This window comes from Gopherus flavomarginatus, chromosome 8 (assembly GCF_025201925.1).
Source record: "Gopherus flavomarginatus isolate rGopFla2 chromosome 8, rGopFla2.mat.asm, whole genome shotgun sequence".
NCBI lineage: Eukaryota > Metazoa > Chordata > Testudines > Testudinidae > Gopherus > Gopherus flavomarginatus.
In genome coordinates this window covers 113,119,243-113,146,280 of record NC_066624.1, presented here as the reverse complement: position 1 = coordinate 113,146,280, position 27,038 = coordinate 113,119,243, and the positions used below count along the sequence as shown (strand labels likewise).

The window sequence follows — 27,038 nt, the reverse complement described above, 5'->3', positions numbered from 1 at the left end:
TCTGTACACTTACAGATTCTGTCTGCTAAAGTAATTGTCATTTATTTTGCTTTAGGAAACAAAATACAAAATCAAGGGAATTCTGCATTACAGTGCAAGATCAAAGTCATTCACCTGCATTCTTTTCTTTACCATGTAGGATACAAATCTGTGGTCTGATTCTGGACAACACCACTGCAGAGATACAGGTTCTTCTCATTAAATCAGCAGAAAAGGTCTGAAAGCCTGCACCAAGGTCAGACCCTTTAGCAATTACTTACCACTTTTACTGGTGTCATCAAAAAGCTTTTGATGGCAACAGGACCCAGTAACCAACTAACCACAAACAACTCCCTAAGGACACAAATACACTAGCAGGCCTACAAGTTTTAACATTTTGAGTAGTTATTTGCTCACTTTAACGTAAAGTTCAATAAGGCCAACAGGGAAACAATATACTGAAGTGTACAGCATTAACTAGTTTAATGAAAGTAAAATAAAGTAGAAATGCAGGAGAAATCACTATGTATGGGTAAAACATAATAAAAGATCACATAAAATAAAAGATCACATATGTATGGGTAAAACATAATAAAAGATCACCACATATACTCGTTCATAAGCTGAATTTTTAAGCACCAGAGAAAGGGGTCAGCTTATGAATGGGTATAGAGAGGGAGAGGTGGGACACAGCCCCTCCCCCCAACAGAGGAGCAAGGAGATGCAGCACAGCCAGCAGAGCCAGAAGGGAAGAGGCAGGGCCAGAGTCTCTCTGCTTCTGGCCACGCTGCCTTCCCTGCAGCCTCCGAAGCAGCTGCAGCTCCGGGGCTGGCAGGCTGTACCTGTGTCACTCGGCCCCACCTCCCAGAGCAGGCTGTGGTCACCCTGCCCGGGCACCAGAGCAGGCTGCAGCCACGCTGCCTGGTCTGGCCTGCTGGAGCAGCTCCAGCCAGGTCAAAGACATCCTCCCCTGGCCCTCCCCAGATAAGGTGGGAAGGGATGGGGAGAGTGTGGGGGTCCTGGGCTAGGGATGGTGTCATGTGGGGTATGGTCACAGGGGTTACTCCTCTGACGCTCAGCTTCTCCCCCCAAAAACATTTCCCCACCAGTTGCTGCCCTGGCCCATCAGGGTAAGCAGCTGGCGTGCCAGAACACTTTGTTTACTTAGGTTTACCTCCGTGCCTGCAGATGGTCAAGGTAAACAAACCATCTTGGCCCCCCAGTGGCTTATCCTGATGGCCGGGAGACAAAGTTTGCTGACCCCTGAATTATAGGGTCGGCTTATGAACGGGTTCTAAAAATTTTCCATTTTTACTTAACTGGGGTGTGGGGGGGGTCAGCTTATAAACGAACTGGCTTATGATTGAGCATATACAGTATATATTCTATTCAAGGAGATTCACAGACTAGCCCTTTTCCATGCTGTAACCGTACAGATAACAGTATGTCAGCACTTCTTCATTTAAACAGAAATCAGGCCTGAACTTTAACAATAAACACAAAAGTTCTCAGTGCAGCTGTGGCCTTAGGCATTAGTATGGATTTTACTTTGCTATCAATAGATGCTACAGGACTCCTTTCGTGCCCAAAGCAGAGACTTAAAAATGAAGGTGACAACAGGAGGGAGGAAGACACTGACAAGGTGCACTTTTATGAGTGCAAAATTTACTTTATATAACGTTTTTAAACGTTACTGCTTTAATTTCTACCCCTCCATACCAATGCTAGTAGATCCTGCACATAAAGTACAGATTTAAGGAGCGGTCACGTGTAAATCTAAGGGTCACTATGGAATCCATGTTTCTTAAGTGAAACTTACTACTGTGCCACTTGGGCTCCATCTGAACTACAAATACGAACAAGTCAGAGGACTCAATTACAAGACAGTTGCATTTTTGTTAACAGACGGGACTTCAACAGCATCCTACAGATAGGCTAAAGATTTGGATGTGTTTTTAGTCAGGCTACAGAACACAGGTAAGGTCCTATCTATGCTACGAATCGCAATCATGTTGTTAAGGAGCTAGGGGACAAGTGAGTTGACAACAGGTCCCACCAACTGCTGAATCTGTAATCCAGAAGCATTGTAAATGCCCAATTAGACCAGGAACAAGACAGACCTAGAGCACTCATGCAGCTTCCTCCTGTTTGCAAATATTACACAAAATAATGAGCATGTCTAAAACTATAGCTTTCCGGTGGCAAAATGTTAGTGTTTTGTTCAAGGTAACACAAGTCAAACTTCTGCGTCCATCTATATACAAGGCATTTTTTAAAGACATTATATTAAAGCACATTTCCCCCAGTCAATTACTTTTCTCTCTCTTTGTCCCCTTCTTCCAGGTGTTTCTGGTCCTAGGACTTCACGTTACTAATTTAACACTATTTACATGCTAAATAATACGGCTATTTGGCATTTCTCTGAAATGAATGTACACATGCGCGCACACACACGCATACTTCCCCCCACCAAAAAAGATCTTCAGTACAACCTTCAGAACCATCTATATTTTATACAGTTAGTGCTAAGCTGTGTAAGGAATCATTTTATGAACAGGCTTTGGAATAAAATGTGGAAAGTAACATACAGTGAAAGTGTTAGATTCAGGGCCTAAGTGATATTAACAAAACACATGGAGAATTAAAAGTTCCATTCCAGGATTTAGAATACATGCAATAAAAACATGCATCAGATGAAAAATGTTGTAATTTATATGTAGTCCCATTATGAGGCTGTGTCACCCAAGCTAGAATATGTAACATGCCATCAACTGGCATCTCAGGGCAAAACCAAATGAAACAATAAAACACTTTCAATGCTTTGGTGTTAAAAATGTGACATAGCATAGCAACACTGCTTGACTTTTGTTATCAGGAGACAAGCCCTGACAAGTCAAGGGTATTTAAATAATCTAGACTTCGTTTACAAGTAGACCTTAAAACTAGGAAGCTAAATCTCAATTGGTGAATTAAAATCCAAACATTTAATGAGTGTGGACTGTGAGAGTGAGGATTTCCTTTCCTGAAGTAGTGGAGTTCTAACTGCCACTTCATGCTTAAGGAGGAGATTACTTATAGGTTCCACTGAGACTTCAATGCCCGGTGTTATCAGAAAGGATCTCTCAGGTGTATAAAAATTGTAACAAAGAAAAGCATTCTCTGTACACTAAGGAGAAAGCCAAGAAATCTTCTCTCAATCATCTGCTCATAAAATTAGTACCACTTAGCAATAAAAGCATGCATGAGAGTGAGGAGAATATTTCTGAATTGACTGCAGAGCCAAGCACTGATGGTTTTAAAATCTTCCCAAAGGTACAATAAAACAGAACATGTCAGAATACATCATCTTTCACTGTAACTGTGCACTGGATGAGGGTTAGTTAATTAAAAAAAAACCCACTTGTGGTTAGTGTCTGAGACCTGCAAGAAACACACTTGGGAATTTTTTGTTGCTACATTTTATTCTATTGAATATAAACTACTGGATACCCACTGCTATTCATGAACTGAATTAATAATATATAAGTAAGGCCCTACCAATTTCAAGCAGGGCTTTGGAGCTCCGGCTCTGCTCCAGCTCCAGGCAAAAACCTGCAGCTCCATCCTCTGCTCCGGAGCTGCTCCACACTCCAGCTTTGGGCTCTGCTCCAAAGCCCTGATTTCAAGACCATGAAAAACGTGTCATGGACTGTGAAATAAGCCCTGCTCAATGAAATCCGATCTCCGCATGCTGCTGGGAGTGCCCCACCTGGGGGGGGCTCCTAGCTGTTAGTCTGGGCCGGGCTGGCAAGGGACAGGAGTTCCCCTTATCCTGTTCTCGGTGGGGAGATCAGAACCACCTCCAGAGGCAGCACAGAAGTGAGGGTGGTACAGCCCATTTCTGTGCTGCAGCAGACCCGGAGCTGGGCTCGGGGTTTCCACACCGCCCCCCCACCCCCACGGCACCAACCAGGGCTTCTGCCCCCCACAGCTCCAGCAATGGCTCAGGGCCCCCATTTTTCCAGGGGCCCCCCAAATTGGCCAGGACTCCTGCGTTAATCCACCACTGGCCAGGACTAGCAGCTAGGAGCCTCCATCTGAGACACTCCCAGCAGCTCCAGAGGGATTAGACCCACCTCCATCTTCAGGAACCTCCTCTAGCTGCAGGAAGCTGAGTGGTTGCTGCCTTCAGAGCCTAGCTCTGAACCATGGTTACGACACCGTGAAATTGGACTAATTTTAAAACGCTCTGGCCGGGAAATTGACCAAAATGGACCATGAATTTGGGAGGGCCCTATACAGAAGATTGCTATGGCCACAATTCATCTCTCTCTCACTGCAAGTCTTGCTTTCTGTTTCAGATATCTTGTGGCAAGAAACATCAGTCTATTAAGGCTCTGTCCGGTGAATGGAACTGGAAACCAGAATGGTCTGAGGTATTTTACACTACTAAACTTCCATAGCTATCGTATGTACCAAGCTTTTAGCTTTCATAATATCTTGCTTTCACTTCTAAGCATTATGTAAATCAGCAAAAATCCACTGATTCATCTCTGAATACACTGGTCTACAACTTTTGAGAAGTCATCTGCTTCAGAGATAAAATGTGTTATTTATTATGTATTTTGATGTGCTGAATTCAAATATGACAATTAAAACAACTGATTGGCTACTGTTTCTAAGATATTTAAGTTTTTACATTTTATGTCTATGTATATTGTGTAGATAGTAGAGTTTTAATCATAAATTGTAAACGTAGGTCTTTTCATGTGTTTACGGTTGCTTTACATGATAATATTTCACCTGCCCTGTTTATGTAACACTTTAAAAAGCAGCAAAAGGGTTCTATAAATAAAATTTATTATGAAACAAAAGGCAAAAAACTATTATGTACATAGTTTAGTCCTATTCAGTGTCTACTCGGCGCTTCTTGGCTTGTCTCTTGTATTCATTCAATGGAGCATCTCTTGTCACTGTCCAGCAATAGTCTGCAAGCATTGATGGGCTCCATTTGCCCTGATAGCCTGCCAGGAGATTCCACTGCTGTAGTCTGGAGCCCAACAGCTCTGCCTTACTCTTGGGTAGTTCCAAAACCCTGACAAGGTCATTCAGTTCACTTTTTCTTCTTTGACACACCTTTCCCAATTGGAGGCACCATGCAGAAGTAACAATTGCTGGTATGATCTGTTGGCTCTCTCCAAATCATTGGCACTGCAAAAGGCATAGATTTCCTTTTCCTGTTCAACCACTGGTGAAGATTTGTTGCACAAGTGTTGCAGCATATGTGTGGGGCCCATCTCTTGTCCTGATCTCCAATTTTGCAGCCAAAAGAAAGGTGATAGGCTTTCTTAACCATAGTGGTTATTCTGCGCTTTTGTGATGCAAAAGTCGCTTCACCACAAACATAGCAGAAGTTATTTGCACTCTTCACACAAGTACGAGGCATCTCTGCTCACTTTGGCTAAACAGAAATGTGTCCCTTTGCAAAATCAAACACTGACAAATAAGAGAGCACGACACTGTATGATTTCTAGAGCTGATATAGGGCAATTTGTTCAGCAGAGTGATGTAAGCTTTGTTATGATTGCATCATTCATGACTTCTAGGAATAACATGATGCAATTCATATCATGTGTGATGCAATACCAGCTTCAGATTGCATCATTCATTGTTTTGCCTAAAAAGCAAGTACTGTCCAAACCCAGTCACAGATTTATTCATAGATCCAGTCAAAGACGTATTTTAGTCATTTCTGGTTTAAATTGAGATCCCTTCCCTTTATAACTCACTTATCCTCTGCCATTCCCAAGTCAAGGTCGTATATACTGACCCAATAGCATATCTTGAAAACTAGAGCCAATCAACAATTTTAAGCATCATTTTCGTTCTGTGACCCAGAATTAGTAAAGTTGGACTACACTTATTTCAGGAGCATTTTGGCTGTAGAGCAGTGATATTGGTGACATCAGAGCAGAATTTTCAGAAGCCTTCTGGCTAGCTTTGAGCACTCAGCAGCTGGTCTCCAGTGATCTCACACCATCCATCAATCTCCTCACGGGCTGTTCCCTACTATGATGACCTGCCACTATAACTTCCTTGGTCACTTTCTTGAGGTTATTTCCATCTCCATGCCTCACACGACCAAAGCACATAAGTTTGTGTCTATTGATTTCTAACAGCAGGGTCTGCTTCCCCCAGTAATCTTTTTAACATTAACTGTTATCTTCCTTTCATTCCTCGAGATACACAAGAGTCTTTGCCAGGGTCACCTCCTCAAGGCTTCAATTTTCTTCTTGTTTGCAGCATTAATTTACCAAACTATCTGAGCATTATAGTTTTACAAAAAATACTGTTTATTTTCTGAAAAATAATATCAGCTTTACAGCAGTGAATACTGAAGGATAAACCAGTGCTAGCAAAGAATCATGCGATGAGCCGAAGCTTTTGCAAACAAGAAAAATAATGTATAGGTATTAAAGCAGCAAAATGAGAATTAAAAGGACAACATTTACCAACAGAAAATGAATAGGACCCCTCACTAATAAAGGAAATAATTTCTCCATTAAACACTCATACTTCTAGTTTTTCTTTACACAGCTTGAAGGCAAAGAGGAGAAACCTGGGCAAGCCCTGGTTAAAGCCCATTTCACTTTAAGAGTAACATTACAGCAGGACTGACAGGACTGAAGCAATACTGATACTTTGTGTTGATAGACAGGCGCCAACAACCAGAATGCATCTCCAGATCACTGCTATTTCACACAGATGCTAAGAAAAAGAAAAACTAAAAAGATCTCGACTAGGCCACTTCAACATCCAATAAAAGTTCTCATTCTCTGTAATCCTAAAATACTACAGCAACACCTTGTACAGAATCTCCCCCCCCCCCCCCAAATTATCTACACTTTTAATTTAAAGACAACACTAGGTTCTCAATGTAATCATATGGATTGGTGGTGTCAACAGCTGGTCCTTCTAGTAGCCTACAGTTTACAATGAGCACAAAGAATTTGTTTTTATATAGCATTGTCAGCTATCATAACCTTTTGCTAAAGAAAAACAATGTATATAAACTAGGAAACTACGGCAGCAATTATATGCTCAGCTATCTACAAGATTAGAACTGCTTGACTAAGTGAGGGAATAGTGACCAGCACACTAGGCCACACTCGATATCCTACACTACTTACACAAAAGCTATGTTAAAAGAAAGTTATGTAGTTGCGAAGTCCAGCATGTGAAGTTAGGAAATGCCAGAATTAACGTTTCCTGTGACCTGAATTTGGCCCCTTTGTGCATGTGCACTATGACACAGTCTTCAATTATGTGATCAGACTTTTTTGCACAGTACATTTTCCTCCCTTCTGGAGGTTCTGCTCTGCTTGCAGGCTGCTGGAGCGAGGTACGGGGGCACAGAGAGTGCAGTGCTCATGAAATTTTGAAGGATTTTGGTATGCTGCCAAAAAAACCAAGCTGCACTGTGTGAAAAACAGATGGGCAATGGCAATTTTCATCAGTTTGTAACTAGGCCAATTCTGAGCAGATTTTCATGAGGCCAGCAAAAGGCACTTCCCTGACACCAGGATCATCCCTGCATCATACTCGAAAGGCCTGCTGCAATAATAGAGTGTAGAGTGCTTCAGAAAGGGTTGCAAGAATCTATTCTTATCTGAAAAGTAGCCGAAAAGTAGAGGCAGCTTTTGTTCCCCCGATAAGAAAAAGCCAGATCTTAAAACTTCCATCCTGACAGCCCAATGACACATGTACAGGGGATCTAAGTTTACAGTTTCATCAGAAGGATGCCACCTTAAGCAACACACCAGTCCTCCAGCACTGCATGATGTTGTCAGCATTTTGGATAAGACCCAGACCTTCTGGCCTACAGGTAAAGATCTGTACTAACATTTCGTATTGTCAGCAAATAGGTATCACAATTTCATGTAATCAAGGGCTTGACCGCATTATCTGTTTCCTTTCAAGTCGTATGTGAAATACTAGTAAAACAGCTACTCACTGAGATCCTCCGCCAGCTGGACCCTTTTGCCCGTTAGTAACTTAACCTTCTTGTCACTGTCCTCAGCAAAGTCTTCCAGCACTTCCTTTACATTCTTCTCCAAACGTCTGACTGTGAAAATACATGTTAAAAGACTAGTGAATTCTTTGACAGGGAAATGTGTGACGTTGCAGTTTATATGGTTTTATAAAAATATGCTAATAAGTGAACATAATGTAACTGGAATACGCTTCATGCAAAATGTCTCTTGTAAGGTATCATTACAAAGCTTATTGTCTACTGAGTGTGATCATCCTCTTTGTATAAATGTACCAGCCTTGTATCTAAGCTAGAAATACGAAATATAACTCTGAGGGCCTATTGTAATTATGCAAAGTGTGTGTCATTAATGGTGGCTTGAAATCTTGATGACTCCCATTAACCAGGACAATTGTCTGCAGATGGTGTGTTTTACCTGTAAGTCTTCCCGTATACGTGTGTGCTGGCAAGTGGGCAATGAAGTCTTGTGGTGACATGTGATTATGTCACCTGAACTGGAATCCATCTTTAAGCTGGTGTCTTTCCATTGAGAAGGGGGGGGGGAACCCAGAGAGGGACAAAGGATTCCCGCTTTATGCAAAAGATATATAAAAGAGTGGAACTGAACAAAGGGAGTTAAGGAGCCATCATGAAGAATCCCCCAGCTATCACCTGAGCTGGAACAAGAGCTGTGCCAGGGGAAAGAATTGTGCCGGGGTCTGGAAGATGTCCAGTCTGAGGAAAAAACTTACTGAAGGAGCTCTGAGGGTGGGATTATCTGTATTCAGTTTGATTAGACATAGATTTGCATGTTTTACTTTATTTTGCTTGTTGACTTACTTTGTTCTGCCTGTTACTACTTGAAACCACTTAAATCCTTCTTTCTGTATTTAATAAAATCACTTTTTACTTATTAATTCACTCAGTATGTATTAATACCTGGAGGAGCAAACAGCCATGCATATCTCTCTATCGGTGTTACAGAGGGTGAACAATTTATGAGTTTACCCTGCATAAGTTTTATACAGGGTAAAACAGATTTACTGGGGTTTCGACCCCACTGGGAATTGGGCATCTGAGTGTTAAAGACAAGAACACTTCTGTGAGCTGCTTTCAGGTAAACCTGCAGTTTTGGGACAAGTATTTCAGACCCTGGGTCTTTGTTGGAGCAGATGGGCGTGTCTGGCTCAGCAGGACGGGGTGCTGGGGCTCCGAGCTGGTAGGAAAGGCAGGGGTAGACGTAGTCTTGGCACATAACCGTTTAAAAATCAAAGGAATGTGCTTTCTTCTTTGCAAACACTACTTTTTTCATCCCCTCCAAAAAAGAAAAGAAAAATTCCTGGTTTTTTGGACTTGTGAAGTTTGTGGGGCAGGCTGAGTTCACACGTGACAATTTAAATAATGCATTCAGCTTCCCAAGCTGATCTTGGCAGAAGTTTCATAAAATCTACATATTTGGTATCAAAATATTAATTGCACTTAATTTCTAGTGTATGAAACGTGATATCTAGACACTTTTACAAATCCTGGTATTCCCTAGAAACTCGCATTTGTGCATTAATCAATAAATACCATGACAACTACTACTAATGAAATTCCAGCCATGAGTCACAGGCTCCCCTCAAACAGCCTCTCAGGGAAAGCCTGAGCAAACAGATAAACCCTGCCATTTGCCCTGAAAAAATAATCAACCTACCCTCCACATAGCAGACTTTATCCCTGGATAGACAAATCTAGTGCCTGTCATTTCCAGTGGCTCAGCTGATCTCCAGTGCTGGCTTGGTGCATAAAGAGAGGTTGTTTCTAAAATACACAGGACCTAACCATAAGGGACTGTAGCTTGGATTCCCCCAAGGAAGGCTGTTAGAATCCTGCGGAGCACAAGGATATTGTGCTCAGTGTGTGAAATGCCCAGAAGAAAAAGCCTCAATCTCTTTCAACCAGTGAAGGTGGACAAAAGTACTCTTGGGTGCCACTGTTATCTGGGCATCCAACAGGAGCCTAGAGCCAAAAGAACCACTAGATTGCAAACTGTTTGAGAAAAGTTTCTGAAGTGTAAGGGTTCGATGTTCCCTGCACCATTTCCTCAGGCTCTCTTGTTTTACATGGGCACAGTCTTAGCCGATTAGTTCTCACCTAGACCAGATGCTTGGGAAGCTGAGAGAACTTCCGGTGTAGGAAGTATGAGACGTCAAGAGCTGGATGATATCAACAGGATGATGGCAGCGCAGCTTTAACAATCTCATATATACATCACCAACATCAGAAATAATAAACACATTAAACGAGTAGCCTTAGGATGCCCTTTCCAAGAGGAATCAGTGGAAGGAGAACTCCAGCTCTGGAATCAACTAATTTAGTGCTGTGATAATCTCCATAAGCCAGACTCAGGTATTGTCATGGTTCTCCTTGTATTCCTTACGGAGCATTTTTTTATACCATATACACTTGTGCTCATTTCTTCCCACATCCTCCTTGCTTGCTCAGAACAAAGTTCAACCTTTTCAGCATTGTATAACAAGTTAGCACCTGAAAATAGTTGTTAATGGGTTTAAAATATTTAACATACTACCTACACCAAACCCAGTTTAATAGTTGACACCTCGTCGCCCACCAAAACATGAAACCAAAACCAGCCTTCTATTCTAATGAACTAGAAAGTGACATCCAAATGGGACAGCACTAGAATCTTATTAACCTTTGCAACACCGTGCTAACAGCAGTCGCGATAAGCCTCACCTTCAGTGTTAGTAAGCTGCTGCCTCAGTGTGTTTGCTGTAATCGCCAGCATTCGCTGTATGCGCCAGAACAGAACCACATCATTGCATTCAAGCTGAAACAGGCAGAGGAAGGTGTTAGCGCTTCCTTTCCTTCCTTCCCCACGGGGGAGGGTCAACGAACCGTGTAGTCCCTTAAATAGAAAACTGAGCTTGCTCTGACATACACTCTTGAACACAGTGACTATAGCATGTACACATTAACTTACGCAAAAACATATAGAAAAGATTTGCTGTGCATGATGAAGAAACACACCCAAAATTCCTATGCCAAAGGCCACTCTGAGTCTTGTTAAATATGTCTCCCACTCCCCCTGCATCCAGTTGTTCACCTTTCTCCAGTGGAAAGGATCATGAAGGGACAGCACAGGAAAGTGACCTGCAGGCACTACATACAAACTGGGTCTGGGCACATGGCGCTTTCAAGGCTGTATTATACCATCTGGAAGGAGACAGGCATACTCCAAACTTTGTCCTGCTGCCTGACAAAAGCTTATGAAAAACATGTGGTAGTTAGGGGCTTTTACAAGTTCTTACAGGAGATACCCCAGGCCCACAGGAAGCTCCAGCTTCGTAGCGGGGTTACCAAGGAGGGTATAACACAGAGGAGGAGTTGATATTTGAACTCCAGCTGGGTTGCTGCCTGTATTCCTCACTGCATGCCTGGTGCCACAGGATGGCAGCTCCCACCTCCTCTCTGAGATCCCATCCTGTGCCACAGAGCCCTAACTACAGCAGTCCTGTAGAGAGGCTTCTGTGGTAGGGACGAGGAGGATTTTAGACTATGTATGTTGATTCTTTCCCTTAATCATAGGGAGATTTCTTTATTTTTAGCTTTTTTGGCATTTTCTTCTTTATTTCAACACACTGATTAAAGAGCAAGCTCTTCCCTTTGTACTGTTGCAGGCAGCACTGCAATCATCAAACTTCCAACAGTTTAAAATACAAATCATACATAAAGTTACAAAAGGTGGCTCTCTAAACATCTTGGACATTTTCTTCATCTTTATCATCCCATAATTTTAAGTATAAATCTGTGATGCGCATTGAGCCATTTCCATATCTCAAGGGATGACGTCCATTATCAGGATCAAAAACAGATTTCCAAAACATTGTTTGCATCAGAACAAAACTGCCATTTCTCTCTAACCCTTGCATTTACAAATACTGGAGGCTCCACAGATACACTAAAAGGTTCAACAGAGGAGGCCTGATTGCTAGCTTTGTGGCTGATTATTAAAAATGAAAATTACTTGCTTATGGCCCACATTTTATTGTGTCAAACATTAACCCTTATTTTTGTTTCTAGCACTACTGCTCTACCCTCTTCACAGAAAAGCCATTCTCCTTAGTATTAAGGCTTTTCCTCCACTACAGATTTGAAATCTAAAAGTCAATAAGGAAAGCAGACATTAATGGGAGAAGTAGGGGCAAATACGTGGATACCAGCAAGACGCCAATAGTCCTGAGGGCTGTTGTAACATTAAATTGTCATAACACACTGAAGAGCTACAGAGTCAGGAACAGAGATGACTAGTTGATGACTGACATCTAGTGGACATTTTGTGTAATTACCACCTAATGGAATTTTGTCCATTGAAAGCAGACATAGTCAGCTGGGATTATAAATACCATACTGAATATTTTAAAGCATATAAAGAAACAGATTAATACAGAAATGGTTGCTTTCTTTTTGGCTAGATCTCTGTAGACACTGAGGCTGTTCGCATTCCCCAAACGGCAGTATCCATATGTTCTTCAATTTACCTCAGAGTCTACAAAATGCCTTTGGTAGTAATAAAAGCCTCTTCGACACAGATTACAGTGGCTCAAAGCTGTCCTCAAGAAATGTCTTCTATAAACTTGGTGCCACGTGTCTTTAATCTAAGAAGAAAGTAGTTAAAACTCATGGATAAACTGCATAAGCATTCTCCAGTTAATATTTTATGTATTTTAATAATCACATTTCACCATAAGCACATGAAAAAAGTACAGAATTGATTTGCACAATCCCTTTCCCTGTATATGTTTAAATGTTATGCGGTTATCAGTTGGTCAATTAAAGAAAGCTATACAGCATATAAATCAACATCTTAACTGATCCAAGGCAAACATTAAAAAGGATTCTGTCAAATAGCATGTTTACATTTCTAGTCTTCAATGTTTGCAGCATCCTCTCAGAAGTTTAAACTGTGTACAGAAACTGTATGCATTTTTAAATGGCACACTGTTATTCTGAGTTAAATGTAAGTTACAGGTCACAGTCTGCAAACACTGTCATTTGAGCACAACAAATTAAGCACTTTGAATGCCATACATTAGTTAACTTGCTGTTTAGCCAGAAAAGGGCACAGAGAAGTACATTAGTGGGTCTTAGATTTATGAAGAAACCACATATATTTAGAACTTTTCTTCATTAGGTTTATTTAGATCCCAATCCTGCAAACCCTTACGTGTGTACTCCAGTTTTTTATTATCAGAGCAGCGTGCTCTAGTAGATGAAGCGCTGTTCTGTTCTGGGACTCAGAAGAAATGGATTCTGTTCCTGACTGCCACTGGCTGGCTGAGTGGCCCTGGGCAAGTCACATCACTTCACTTCTCTGCCTTAGTTTCTCCTATCTTTAAACAGGGGATAATATTACTACCTCCTTTTGTAAAGTGCTTTGAGATCCTCTGATGAGAAATGCTGTATAAAAGCTAAGTATTAATTATTATTATTATTATTATGTACTTAGCTTGAGTATTCATGGTAGTAAAGTTAAGTATGAGCATAAGTCTTTGTAGGATTGGGGCCAAAGTTACTACAAAAACAACACAGAACTAAAGAAAATCTCCATGTACCTAATACTGACAATATTTGAATTTTCTTATATAACTAGTTTTTTAAACTGCATGTTTAATGAAATGAGGGGCCTGGTTACTTTAAGGACCTTACATGGTTAGAATTGTAAACCATTTTCCAAAAGATTTCACCCCAGTGACACAGTCCCCTGACGAAAGACGCTCCCTTTTGATAGAGTTAACTTCAATCTCTTTGACTGAAGTTCATCTGTTTATATCCATGAGATGAATCAGCCAAACTCAACTGCACATACAACTAACTACAATTCACAAAGTCTTTGTAAATAACACAGAATAGGTTTAATCATTCCTCTGTCCGCTGTGGAAGGTTTGCTTCCACTACACACTGTATGGATAATATTACTTTAGGGGTAGACATGCCACAATATAGGCCTCTATCACAGGCATTGTATCTGCCTAGCAGATTCTGATTCCACTGTCAAATCCAAAAGTGCTGTACTATAGTTGTCTGACAGCCAACAAATAAGGCCCTACAAAAATGTGTGCATTGCATGCGAGCATTCATTTAATAATTTATTTTGAAACATCTGGATTACAAGTTCAGTTTAGATAGTTATTTTTATGATAGCTAGAAAGAGCATACAAACGCTTCCATACGTTCTGCTACAAAGTTACATCTTACCAAACATGGGTCCACTGCTACCCCTTTTGCTTCAAGATTCTTTCGGACAGTTGTCACCTCGTCATTTGCAAGGTAAGCTGCATGGTCTTCGTTGCATTTGATCATCTTCTCAAGTTCATTTTTTGTTTCATTGCGAATATTCTCAAAAAAAAAAGAGGTTCAAATTCAAACACAGACATTCCCACATTATTTATAGTTGGTAGTTTCCCAGCACCACCATTCGTGTGAAGAGCCACAAAGGTATAAGAATCCCAGCTTGATGTCACTCAACTTGCATAGCGTACCATGTCTATGTCATTAGCCCAGACTACAAAAGCCTTTATGCAGTAGTAGTGTAGGTAGTAATAATAAATATATCACATACTCAATATGGACAAAAAGGTTGAAGTGTAGACTGCTTGACAATAATGATTTTAATTAAGGTCTGCATTTAAAACTCCACCTAGCTGACAATCTCTTGACCATCAGTTCTACATGGCTGCCACCCAACTCAACAAGTCCCTCAACTTTTTCTCTGTTCACCTTTGGATATCTAATCTCAAATCAGCTCTTAGCTGCATTGTAACTTCATAGCCTGGTATCTCCTTCTTAGACAAAGTACTATGTCTCTCTTTATTCAGCCTTAACTTTTTTCACAGAACCAGCTATCTTTGAATCATCCTGGATCTTGAATGCCAGAGAAAGTAAGCAAAGGAAAGAAAATGCATCAATTAACTCTGTCACCCTATCATACCTTTAGTCCCAGATTTGGACCTTAGCGTCCAAAATATGGGGGTTAGCATGAAAAACCTCCAAGCTTAGTTACCAGCTTGGACCTGGTACTTGCTGCCACCACCCAAAAAATTAGAGTGTTTTGGGGCACTCTGGTCCCCCTGAAAAACCTTCCCTGGGGACCCCAAGACCCAATTCCCTTGAGTCTCACAACAAAGGGAAATAATCCTTTTTCCCTTCCCCCCTCCAGGTGCTCCTGGAGAGATACACAGACACAAGCTCTGTGAATCCAAACAGAGTGACTCCCCCTCTCCGTTCCCAGTCCTGGAAACAAAAGCACTTTCCTCTTCACCCAGAGGGAATGCAAAATCAGGCTAGCAAATCCAACACACACAGATCTCCCCCTGATTTCTTCCTCCCACCAATTCCCTGGTGAGTACAGACTCAATTTCCCTGAAGTAAAGAAAAACTCCAACAGGTCTTAAAAGAAAGCTTTATATAAAAAAGAAAGAAAAATACATACAAATGGTCTCTCTGTATTAAGGTGACAAAATACAGGGTTAATTGCTTAAAAGAAATATGAATAAACAGCCTTATTCAAAAAGAATACAAATCAAAGCACTCCAGCACTTATATTCATGCAAATACCAAAGAAAAGAAACCATATAACTTACTATCTGATCTCTTTGTCCTTACACTTAGAAACAGAAGATTAGAAAGCAGAAACTACTTCTCCAAAGCTCAGAGAAAGCAGGCAGACAGAAAACAAAGACTCAGACACAACATTCCCTCCACCCAAAGTTGAAAAAATCCGGTTTCCTGATTGGTCCTCTGGTCAGGTGCTTCAGGTGAAAGAGACATTAACCCTTAGCTATCTGTTTATGACACACCCCTTTTGGGAAATCTTCAAAATTCAATCTTTATCTTGATGCTGTTAAATATTATTTGTGATTCAGTCTCCTACCTGTACTATGTTATAGCATGGTCCTCCCTCCTAGGTCTTACTACAGTAGAACCTTTGAGTTACAAACACCCCAGGGAATGGAGGCTATTCACAACTTTGAAATGCTCGTAACTCTGAACAAAACATTGTGGTTGTTCTTTCAAAAGTTTACAACTGAACATTGATTTAATACAGCTTTGAAACTTTACTACACAGAGGAAAAATGCTACTTTCCCTTTATTTTGTTGGTAGTTTACATTTAATACAGTACTGTACTGTATTTGCTTTTTTTTGGTTTCTGCTGCTGCCTGTTTGAGTACTTCCGGTTCTAAATGAGGTGTGGGGTTCACCAGTCAGAACTCTGGTGTTCGTAACTTTGAGGTTTGACTGTATACAGATATTCTAAAAATAACTCCCTTTTGGGCAGAGACCCAACAGACACATTAAATTCACTGGGAGAAAGTTTCTCACTTGCACATAACTTGGAAGAGTGGGTTAGAATAGAAATGCTCAGGCAACATTAACGATAGCAATCAGTAACATGCCACCTATAATACTGTAGTTCATTACTGAAACGACATCATTTAGTCATGGTGATACTACATTAAGCGGTGCGAAAGACTAAATTAATTAACATCCTGCTTACATATTGGTTTATCTACCAAGAGAAGAACTTTCCTACAAACATTCAGTTTAACGACTGAACAGTAAAAGACATAATTCCGATGAAGTAGAAAGGAAACAAGTTTATAATCGCTTATATTATGCACATGCCAGATATCCAAAAGAAATCATGTCCTTTGGGCTAACATTTACAAAGCTTAGATATGATCACTGGGAAATTGCAAACTGTATACACAATTAACTGTCTGACATGTGCAAAAGCACTAGAGTGCACAGATCCATAACTTTAAAATTTAGTCATTAATAATCACCATGCTCACCACAAGAATATGAAGCTGCAAGACTGCCAATATTTCTCTTTGCTTTTACCTGTTCTTTAGTGCGGCCTACCCAGTACAGCCATCTTTTTTTCCAGTCTGGGCCCACCATGTCTTCAATAACAGATTCAGCTAGAAAAGGAAACAAGGTATTAGATATCACTCAGTAAAATAGATGCTACTAGGAAAGACGTCTATTGAACCAAAACCTTAAGTATGATCAAAAAGTAGACTTCTAACTCCTCTTTTATGGAACCCTCAAAGGAATTCAATAATTAAAAAGTTTTCACAGTCGCTTTTTAAATGATTGAAATTTTCAAAGCAGTCTCGGGGATTTAGTCGTATCTTTCATCAATTTTTTAACTAACTGTGCTAGGACTATATCATTAGTGAGGAGTCTGAAATGTACTATGCACAGAATGTAACTGAGATTACATGCACATACATCACTGCATAGAAAACTTTTTCCTATCATAGAATATAAAGTGGGAGCACTTACTGTCCTTGAGGCGACTCTGGAGAGTATCCTCCATGAAGTGAATAGCTGCATCCCACTGCTGTTTATCAGATATTGACCGATCTTCTAAAGCATTGTGCTGTATCACTCGCTGGCAAAGCAAAAAACAAATCTTAGGTTTTACAGCCCATCTTTTCAGTGCCAAATAAATTAATTATTTAGAACCTACCTTCAGGACAGAAAATAGCAATAACAAAAAGTTAAACTCAGAACACTGTTTCTTATCATCAAAATATGCCCCACTCAAAAGTGATTTCTGAAGATAGCTCAGTTTTGGCAGTATATGCTATTTAGAACATCTCTGTGGACACAGCACTTACCCTGTGTGTTACTCCAGTAAGGGAAACTTTCTGCACATCACCTAACAATGTTTTGCCTTGAAGTTCAGCCCCTTATGTTGCTGTGTCTTGCTGACAGGAGGTGAATATGTGGACTATCACATAGTAGAAAGGTAAGGTGGGTGAGGACCAACTTCTGTTGGTTTGAGAGACAACCTTTCAAGCTACACAGAGCTCTTCTTCACATCTGGGAAACATACTCGGAGCGTCACAACTAAATACAAAGTGGAACAGATTGTTTGGCATAAGTAGTTAAGGCATGTTTCAAGAGACCACTTAAGGTGAAGTGGACTGTTAACACCCATCCAATCATTGGGGGCGGGGGGGTGGAAAGGAATTGGGTGAGCGGGAGGGAGTGTTAGTGGGTTATAAATTGTTGCAATTCAGTCCATGATTTTTGGCATCTAACAGAGTAATTAATTTAAGCTTCCAGGTTTGTCTTTTGAAAACGTGCAGCTTTCCTTTGAGGATGAGGACTGACAGAGCGATGGCTTTGTGAAAAGCTTTCACCAACAGTGATATGGCATTTTTATATTTTATCATTTTTCTGTGCGAGCTCATTCGAGAGCGCAGTGATTGTCTGGTTTTGCCCACAGAGTTGTTATTGGGACACTGAGTGCACTGGATGAGGTACCCCACATGCTGTGACATGCACGTATAGGATCCATGGATCTTGAAAGGTGCGTTGAGGGGGCTGTCGAGCACCGTAGCAGTGGAGATATGACTGCAGGTTTTGTATCTGTTGTTCTGGCAGGGTTTGGTGCCACTTAGAATTGGTGTGTCCTGGTCCGTGAGGAGCTTGTTTCTGATGATGAGCTTGGAGAGTTTGTGGTGGGGTTGTTTGAAGGCCAGAAGAGGGGGTTCAAGAAAGATTTCTTTCAGGATGGAATCTCCGTTGAGTATAGGTTGTAGTTGTTTGATGATACCCTGTAAGGGTTCCAGTGAGGGGTAGTAGCGGACAACTAGAGGTGTGAGGTCAGAGGTGGTTTTATTTCTGTATTGAAGCAGATTCTCTCAGGGTATTTGATGGGCCCATTCCATGATGTGATCATAGAATCATAGATCATTAGGGTTGGAAGGGACCTCAGGAAATCATCTAGTCCAACCCACTGCTCAAAGCAGGATCAATCCCCCAAATGGCCTCCTCAAGGACTGAACTCACAACCTTGGGTTTGGCTGGCCAATGCTCAAACCACTGAGCTATCCCTCCCCCCCTCTACATCTCTGATGAAGTATCCTTGTTTGGTGAAGGTCGTTTTGAGTGAGTTAAGGTCTATATTGCAGACTTTCTCCTCTGAGCATCTTCTGTGGCATCCAAGTGCCTGGCTGTAGATAATCAATTTCTTGCTGTGTTTGGGGCAGTTACTGTAGCTATGAAGGTACCTGTGGAGATCTGTGGGTTTCTTATATAGTTGTTTGTAGGATTGCATTATTGAGGCTGATCAGACAACTATATACAAGAGATGCACCGATCAGCTTGTCTCTCTCACTAACAGAAGTTGGTCCAATAAAAGATATTACCTGACCCACCTTGTCTCTCAGTATCCTGGGATCAGCATGGCTACAACACTGCATACAATGTCAAGAATGTCAACAGTGAATCCCACTGGAGCATGGAACCAGCCTACCAGAGGGGCAGGTAAATGCTATTACTTTACCACATTTCTAGGCTTTATATTATTAATTCATTTTACTTGTGGATGTGATTTTCTGGCTGAGGTCCACGGGCACAGAAAAAACCTCTGAGAACCAAATAGCGAGATTATTGAATACTGGGAGGGTAAACTGGTCCACGAAAGGTAATAAAGAATAAAATAAAATAATAAACCAAAAGAGAACCACTGATACAGATCACAACATTCAAAAGCAGAGATAGATACATTTCCTATGACTTCTTCCAACACTATTAGGGATTTAACCAAAAAAATGCAAGCAAAATGAACATTCATCTTTAATCAAAATGATTTCAAAGGCAACTGGTTTGGCAGCCATGTGAACAAATACTACACTATACCAGGCTGTCTTCTGCTCTCTCATTCCACTTGTGTCGTTTAATACTTTCTTCTTTGACAGCTTGTTTCAGTTTATCAAAGATATCATCATGCTCTTTTCCTTTCTTTTCTGTCATGAAGTGAGAAAATTCTTCCTGCAGAGTTTCCCATGCCACCTAGAAAATTAATAAGAGAAAGTTACCTTCTAAAGCAGTCCATTACTGTGAACAGCTGTATGTATTAGTCACTAACATAATCTTACAAGTATGCAGACAGCCATACTCACTCCCTCAACAAGAAACACAAGATATTAGAATTCAGTGATTTGCTTTTGTGGTTCACATATCAAAGGAATTAACACAAAACTTTGCTCACTGAGCAGCAATAACAGATGAACACAAAGGTGAATTCTTCTGCTGGGAGGAGGGGAAATATGGATATACACCTCTACCCTGATATAACGCGACCCAATGTAACATGAATTCGGATATAACACGGTAAAGCAGTGCTCCAGGGGTGGGCGGGGCTGTGCACTCTGGTGGATCAAAGTAAGTTCTATATAACGCGGTTTCACCTATAACGTGGTAAGATTTTTTGGCTCCCGAGGACAGCGTTATATCGGGTAGAGATGTAGTTAGCCTCCAGCTTTTTGCTACTTTAGAGGGATTTTTATTGGAAAATATTTAGTGAGACAGTCAAATAACGTTTCCAGTGGTTTTTGTGGCGAACATATCTGGATGACAATAGCTCGCCAATCTTTAGTGACTGGCTGCAATGATCAGGAGCACAGACATCAGGAATCAGAAGAACTGCTCCTCTACTGCCATTTACTTACAACTCCTAATCTTCCTTTTAACAGGCTTCCAACAGAAAAATAAAGAGGGGTAAATATGAAAGCAAGGAGATATTTTTATTTATAAAAATAAATTGCATTCAGCTAATTGAATTCTAACCTCTACTGCTTTATTAGGCAGTTGTTTGTCAGTCCACTGCTTCAGCTTGATGTCCACAGTGGTGTTAAATGTCCCTGAATTTGTAGTCTGTGCTGCTGGCAGGTAGATGTTCTCAATCACATGAGTAGATACTCTTTCCCATAATGTTTTCTGAAGAATCTCCTCCCTAAATCGAAAGGTATAACATATGCGATAACTTCCAGTCCATAGAGTTCTAATCCATATGGCCAGTACTTTAACAGACCGACAGAACAGTTGTCTTCTTGTACTTTGATTATTCTTAACACCAACCCTCAAACCATGAACTTCTCCCTACTTTCATTCTGCTGAATGAACAAAGATGGTGTCTGGAATTTTTACCCATAATTCACAGACTTGATGAATGATGAAACTAGCTGAGAATTCCAACCTGCAAGTCCATCTTATCATGAATATATGTCAAAGTTCATGTGTCAAATTAGCTTCTCATGTCGCTATGGAGCTAACAATCATTTCTTCTATTTGTGTTGCCGCACAGATAGTTAATATACAATTAAATAAAATAAAGACTATATTAGTGATGATTCAACCCCCAAAATAATTTTTTTTAAAACATGGTTTTAAAACATCTCAGAGAGACAAGGTGGGTGAGGTAATATCTTTTATTGGACCAAGTTCTGTTGATAAGACAGACAAACTTTTGAGAATACTTAGAGCTCATATTCAGCTCCTCGTCCACCTTCTCCCTCTAATATCTTAGGACCAACACGACTATGACGACACTGTACTAAAATGTTTTGGAACATTTAACATTATACGGGCTAGCGAGGACAGAGCTGTCATTAAAATTTTCAGGACACAGCAGTCTCATGGCCAGCTGATATGCCAACTCAGGAGCAATGACTGAGGAATTTTTTCAGAAGAGTCAGGTTTCACAGTAGCAGCCGTGTTAGTCTGTATCCGCAAAAAGAACAGGAGTGCTTGTGGCACTTTAGAGACTAACAAATGTATTTGAGCATGAGCTTTCGTAGGCTATAGCCCACTTCATCAGATGCATAGAATGGAACATACAGCAAGAAGATATTTATACATACAGAGAACATGAAAAGGTGGAAGTTGCCCTACCAACTGTAAGAGGCCAATCAATTGAGATGAGCTGTCATCAGCAGGAGAAAAAATTTTGAAGTGATAATCGAGATGATACATAGAAGGTGTAAGGATACTTAATATGGGGAAATAGATTCAATTAGTGTACACTAATTGGCCTCTTACAGTTGGTATGGCTACTTCCACCTTTTCATGTTCTCTGTGTGTATAAATATCTTCTTGCTGTATGTTCCAGTCTATGCACCTGATGAAGTGGGCTATAGCCCATGAAAGCTTATGCTCAAGTAAATTTGTTAGTCTCTAAGGTGCCACAAGTACTCCTGTTCTTTTTTCAGAAGAGAGTCACTTCAGCTCCTTTCATCTCACTAGCACAATGATAAGCCAAATCTGTGCTTCACTTTTATTAAATAACCCTCAACTTGTGGTAACTTCAAAACTGTCTGCCTGCCAAGCCAGTATAGACGGGGCTGAAGTCACGCAATTCTTTAAAGCTGGAAAAGGCTTTTGGCTTAAATAGGTTTTCAAAGCTTGTACAACTATCCATAGGAACTATTTAAAAAGTAGGAAAGAATTCTGGAAAATTTACTATCAGTAAATAAAAATTACTATTGCCTCTGGCAAAAATGATGGCTTCCTTAAAAGCTTTTGTTCAAAACAAGGTAATTGCTTCATCATTCAAATAAACTCATTTATTTGAGCAAGAACACAACCACCACTAAGAGTGATGACATTGCATGATACTTCTGCTTAGGCCAGTGCTGGAACCATCAGGCCTGGTGTTTGTTCCTTACAATGAGCCACAGAGTGGGGCGGGATCTTGTGACTATGAGCAAATGCAATCTCAAGATCTTCCTTATTGTCATGCCAGTTTCATCAGATCAACAAATCTACCCTACCCAGGACATAATGGAAATTTTTAACACATGACAGAAAAATGTGTAGTCCTCAGCAACTTGTCACTATCACATCAGATGCACTGATCACTTGATGCATATCACTCTGCACTCAATGGCTCACACAAGGATATTTTTATGGCCCAGGTTTCAAGTTTTCCTATCATCTATAGTGCACTCTTTAAAATACAATTGGAACAGGGCGGTGACACATTAACTTCTGACAGATCACAAGTATAGCAATACTGGTATTTCACACACATGAGATACACTGGGTCAAACAGAAGAGCTAAGTGATGGGTTAGATTACTCAAGGAATGCACTGAACTCTGAAACCGTAGGCCAGAATATGAACTCAGAAAAATCTTCTGCACAGAAAACATTCATGAGCCTAGATGTGTTTTAAGGGAATTGTTTTCTTTAATGAACTGGACTCTTAGTACTGGCCCAGATTCTAAACTGTGACCAAACTGCAGTTCAGGAGGTAAAGGGTGCAAAAGTGGCTGAAGCTAGAATATAGGAATGTTTGGACTATGCTCTTTTTCACCTGGCTTCACCAGTTTTACTGGTACAGGACATGGATAGGATGTAGCACAGTGACTCTGCACTAGCCAAGGGAATCCTCAACGGGACTGTGAACAGAGTGCTAGGTATGAAACCCTGAGACAGCACTCTGTTCAGAGCACCTCCTGTGAACAGAGTGCTGACTCAGGGTTTTATACCTAGCACTCTGTCACAGGGACCGTTAAGCCAACTTTAGGGCTAAGAATTATCTTGTCTTTCAACTCCAAATCTCTGATTCTCAAAGAAGATACAGAATTTAATATTTTCAAGGATGTGTATGTGTGCACAAACGTGTTATCTCAGAATATTTGGTGGTAACCCAAACCAGGAAGATTAGGGGGATTACAACAATTCATGTTTAATGAGAACATGACCAACTGTTGAGTCGTTATCATAGTTTAAAAGCATCCTTGCTTTTCAGGTTCATGTTCCTGTAACTTTCTAGTGTGTGTTATATCAATCCTTTCTTAGGTGGCAGAAAAATGTACTCTATTGAGCAGAGACTACAAACAAGTTTGGTGATCTAGAATAAGAAACACGTTATAGTGGAAAGGTGGACAAAGGAAATCACTCTATCAGAAGGTTAGGAAATAATTACCATTTTTTATTTTAAATCTAAACAAAAATCTGTAATATACACAAAAAAACTCTCATCTGTTTTTGGATGAGGGACATATAGCATACATTTGAAAGTAAATAGTTACTGTACCAGTGCTTTGGTGTGACCTGGCTCAAACTTATAACCTCATCGAGGATTTCATTCTTCGCTTTTTCAAACAGTTCATTCTATGCAAAAGACAAGCATGAAGGTCAGTGAAGACTCTGTGATGATGACGTTACCTTGAATATGTCTAGACTAATTTTCTATGAGGTGCAAAGGAATACTTTTTCATGGCTTGTAAACCTAAAACGAAACCTTCCAGTTGTGCTCTGGCCAGCATTTATGCTTGTAACATGCTATCCTAATGTATCATGCTATGCTTTCTGCACAGCTCCTGTCTTCCTACAAGGACAAAGAAGACAGAAGAGTTGACAGAACAATAATCTACATCATTAAAAGAAACATCATTTCTTGTTAGTTTGGCAAGTAGATCAACTCTGTAGCGATTATAGAATTTTAACAGCACTGCAGCTATTTGAAAACTGAGACTTATGTTTTGTAACTCAAATGACTAAATTTTTGAAGTGACTGATTTCATATCACATAAGGCCTGATCCTCATTTATACTAAGGTCAATTTACATAATTCTGGTAGCTGAAAGAGGTCTTAAAAGTGATGTAAAAGTAAATTATGCCATCTTTAAGGTCCCTTTACAATGCCAGAGTGAAACAAAGGAGCCATAGTACAAATAAGACTCAATTTCTAACCCATAATCTTAATAAACATTTTCTAACATATCAGTAAACGTGTAATGGAATTTACCCGGTCAAGCTCTCGCAACTGTGGGTAGTTGTTCTTCCACTCAGTCTCAAGATTAAAACGTGTTGCTATAGAAAGAAAAAGAAGAATCAGAGACATACATTTATTAAGACTCCTTTATAATCTGTTCAGAATGCCTGGCTATTCTAAGTACTCACTTGTTCTTTAAATTCCCATGAAACTTATTTGTGATAAATCAATCTTGCATTTGACACCAAGTAAATCAAGTGACTGAGAAAAATTATGTATTTTATTCTTCAGGCACAAGCAAATTTGAAAGATCATAACAGAAAGGGAATAAGATTTTGGCATTTTTGACCATAAAGCTATTTAGTGACCAATGGTTACATGATGACAACTCACAATTCCATTATCCAGAGCTGTTCTAAGATTTGTCCTTCACTTCCATGCTTTAATGTTAAGCAAATATATTTCTCTGAAACTCTACATTTAGCAGATGATTTCTCTGTGGCTTTAACTATAATTTCATGATTACTCAATCCATTTTTAAAAGTTACTAATTGCAACAGTTATAGAACATGAAAAAAAGGAAAAAGCACAACATCGAAACAGTTTCACAATAATGTACAGTTTTATAATTTTTCTTTTTACCCACCATTTACGATTTAGATGATCTAAAGAAGATTAACATTTCAAATGTATGTTGTAAGATCCTATTTTCAACAGGAGCTATTAAACAGTTCTGTTTTTAACTCTCCATTGTTGGTAGTGCTCTCTTACCTTCTATTCTATTCCCTAGGTAGAGAGTCAAACAAACTCTCATTAAAGTCCAGGAAAAGTCTCCCACCAACTTCAGTGGCAATAGAATCGGACTAACACTGGGTGAAACTCACTCCAACAGAGGGCAAACACAAGACCCTACGCCCCATCCAAGCCCTTAACAAAGGTTTTCCAATCTAGTCATTCCTCACCTTTCACCCCTGCCCAACTAGGCAAGGCATTGGACTTTCAACAGAACTAAAATGAATATCACAGTAGCAGCTGTTTGTGCACTGGCATCACTTATGGTAGCCCAGCTTTGGGAACAGAGTTTGATAGTGACGTGCTGGCACAGAGTCAGCACACTATTGCACAGAACTACTAAAGGGAATTTTGATCTGAATCTACCAATGTTTGAGGAGACTAACTGCTAATGGACGCAACTGGGATACCCCGATTCCACTCATTTTACAGGCACTCAGGGCAACTCCAGCTGCCTCGACAGATCACACACCCTTTGAGGTGGTGACTGGGCGAACTATGTGAATGCCTGAGGACCTTCTGTGGCATACCAGTAGCATACAGTTAGAAGAAGTTAAACCGGAAACCTATATGCAAACATGACAGAAACATCTTAATCAGATTCACTTGCAGGTAGCTGTTAAATTGGGAAAGTCTAAACGGAAGGAAAAAGCCTATTTTGATAAAGACCAAAGAGAGAACACTTGGGAAATTGGAGATGAGGTTATACTCCTATCGTACACTGTATTGAAACACACTTTATGTAAGTGATGGAGTGGGCCACACTTGTCAAGTATAATTCCCAATTCTGGACCTTAGCGTCCAAAATATGGGTACTAGCATGAATTCCCCTAAGCTTAATTACCAGCTTAGATCTGATAGGCTGCCACCAATCAGGAATTTTTAGGGTTTGATACCCTCTGGTCCCCCCAAAACCTTCCCAGGGGACCCCAAGACCTAGATTCCTTGAGTCTCACAACAAAGGGAAATAAGCCATTCTCTCCCCCTTCCCTTCTTCCTCCCAGCTCCTTCCCGCCCTGGGAACACTAGGAGATCACCTCATTCAACTTTTTGAATCACCACACCAAGAGGAGTGTTACCTTCCCCCTCACCCAGAGGCAATACAAGCTGCGTGAATATAACACAAAGAGAAAATTTATCCTTCCCTTCTCCCCACCAATTCCCTTGAACCTTAACTAGGAGAAAAAAATTAAACAGGTCTTAAAAGCAAAACTTCTAATAAGAAAGAAAGAAAAAAGTAAAAGGTTTATCTCTGCACTTTAGATGGTAAAAAGTTACAGGGTCTTTCAACTATAAACAATAGAAAGAAACTTTCTCCAGCAGAAACACAATTTAAGCTACTTCCAGCAAGTACACATATGTAAATGAAAAAAAAACAAATTAAAAGACTATGACCGCCTTTTCTTACTCACAATTCTGAATAGATAAGAGACTGTAGCAGGGAGATTGGCAGAAACCTGGTTGCACCTCTAGCCCCATCCAGGACCCAGAGAGAACAAAGCCAAACCCAGACCCCACAAACAAAGGCTTCCCTCCCACGAGATTTGAAAGTATCTTGTCTTCTGATTGGTCCTCTGGTCAGGTGTTTGGGGTCCCTGTTTGTTAACCCTTTACAGGTAAGAGAGACATTAACCCTTAACTATCTGTTTATGACAACACTATATTGTG

The 27,038-nt window shown here is 40.3% G+C and overlaps 1 protein-coding gene across 5 annotated transcripts in view; it reads right to left on the bottom strand.

Annotated features, from left to right (window-relative positions):
* OPA1 (OPA1 mitochondrial dynamin like GTPase) overlaps positions 1 to 27,038 on the bottom strand; it is an 86,627-nt gene that overhangs the window by 21,567 nt on the left and 38,022 nt on the right. For all 5 annotated transcript variants that reach the window (XM_050963871.1, XM_050963874.1, XM_050963872.1 and 2 more), the window contains 10 exons: positions 24,612 to 24,676; positions 23,898 to 23,974; positions 20,646 to 20,811; positions 19,716 to 19,868; positions 17,346 to 17,454; positions 16,899 to 16,978; positions 14,252 to 14,392; positions 12,535 to 12,651; positions 10,730 to 10,823; positions 7,973 to 8,083 (listed from right to left, as the gene is read on the bottom strand). In XM_050963871.1, the coding sequence (XP_050819828.1) occupies positions 7,973 to 8,083; positions 10,730 to 10,823; positions 12,535 to 12,651; positions 14,252 to 14,392; positions 16,899 to 16,978; positions 17,346 to 17,454; positions 19,716 to 19,868; positions 20,646 to 20,811; positions 23,898 to 23,974; positions 24,612 to 24,676 (1,113 nt within the window). The remainder of the gene's footprint in view (positions 1 to 7,972; positions 8,084 to 10,729; positions 10,824 to 12,534; positions 12,652 to 14,251; positions 14,393 to 16,898; positions 16,979 to 17,345; positions 17,455 to 19,715; positions 19,869 to 20,645; positions 20,812 to 23,897; positions 23,975 to 24,611; positions 24,677 to 27,038) is intronic.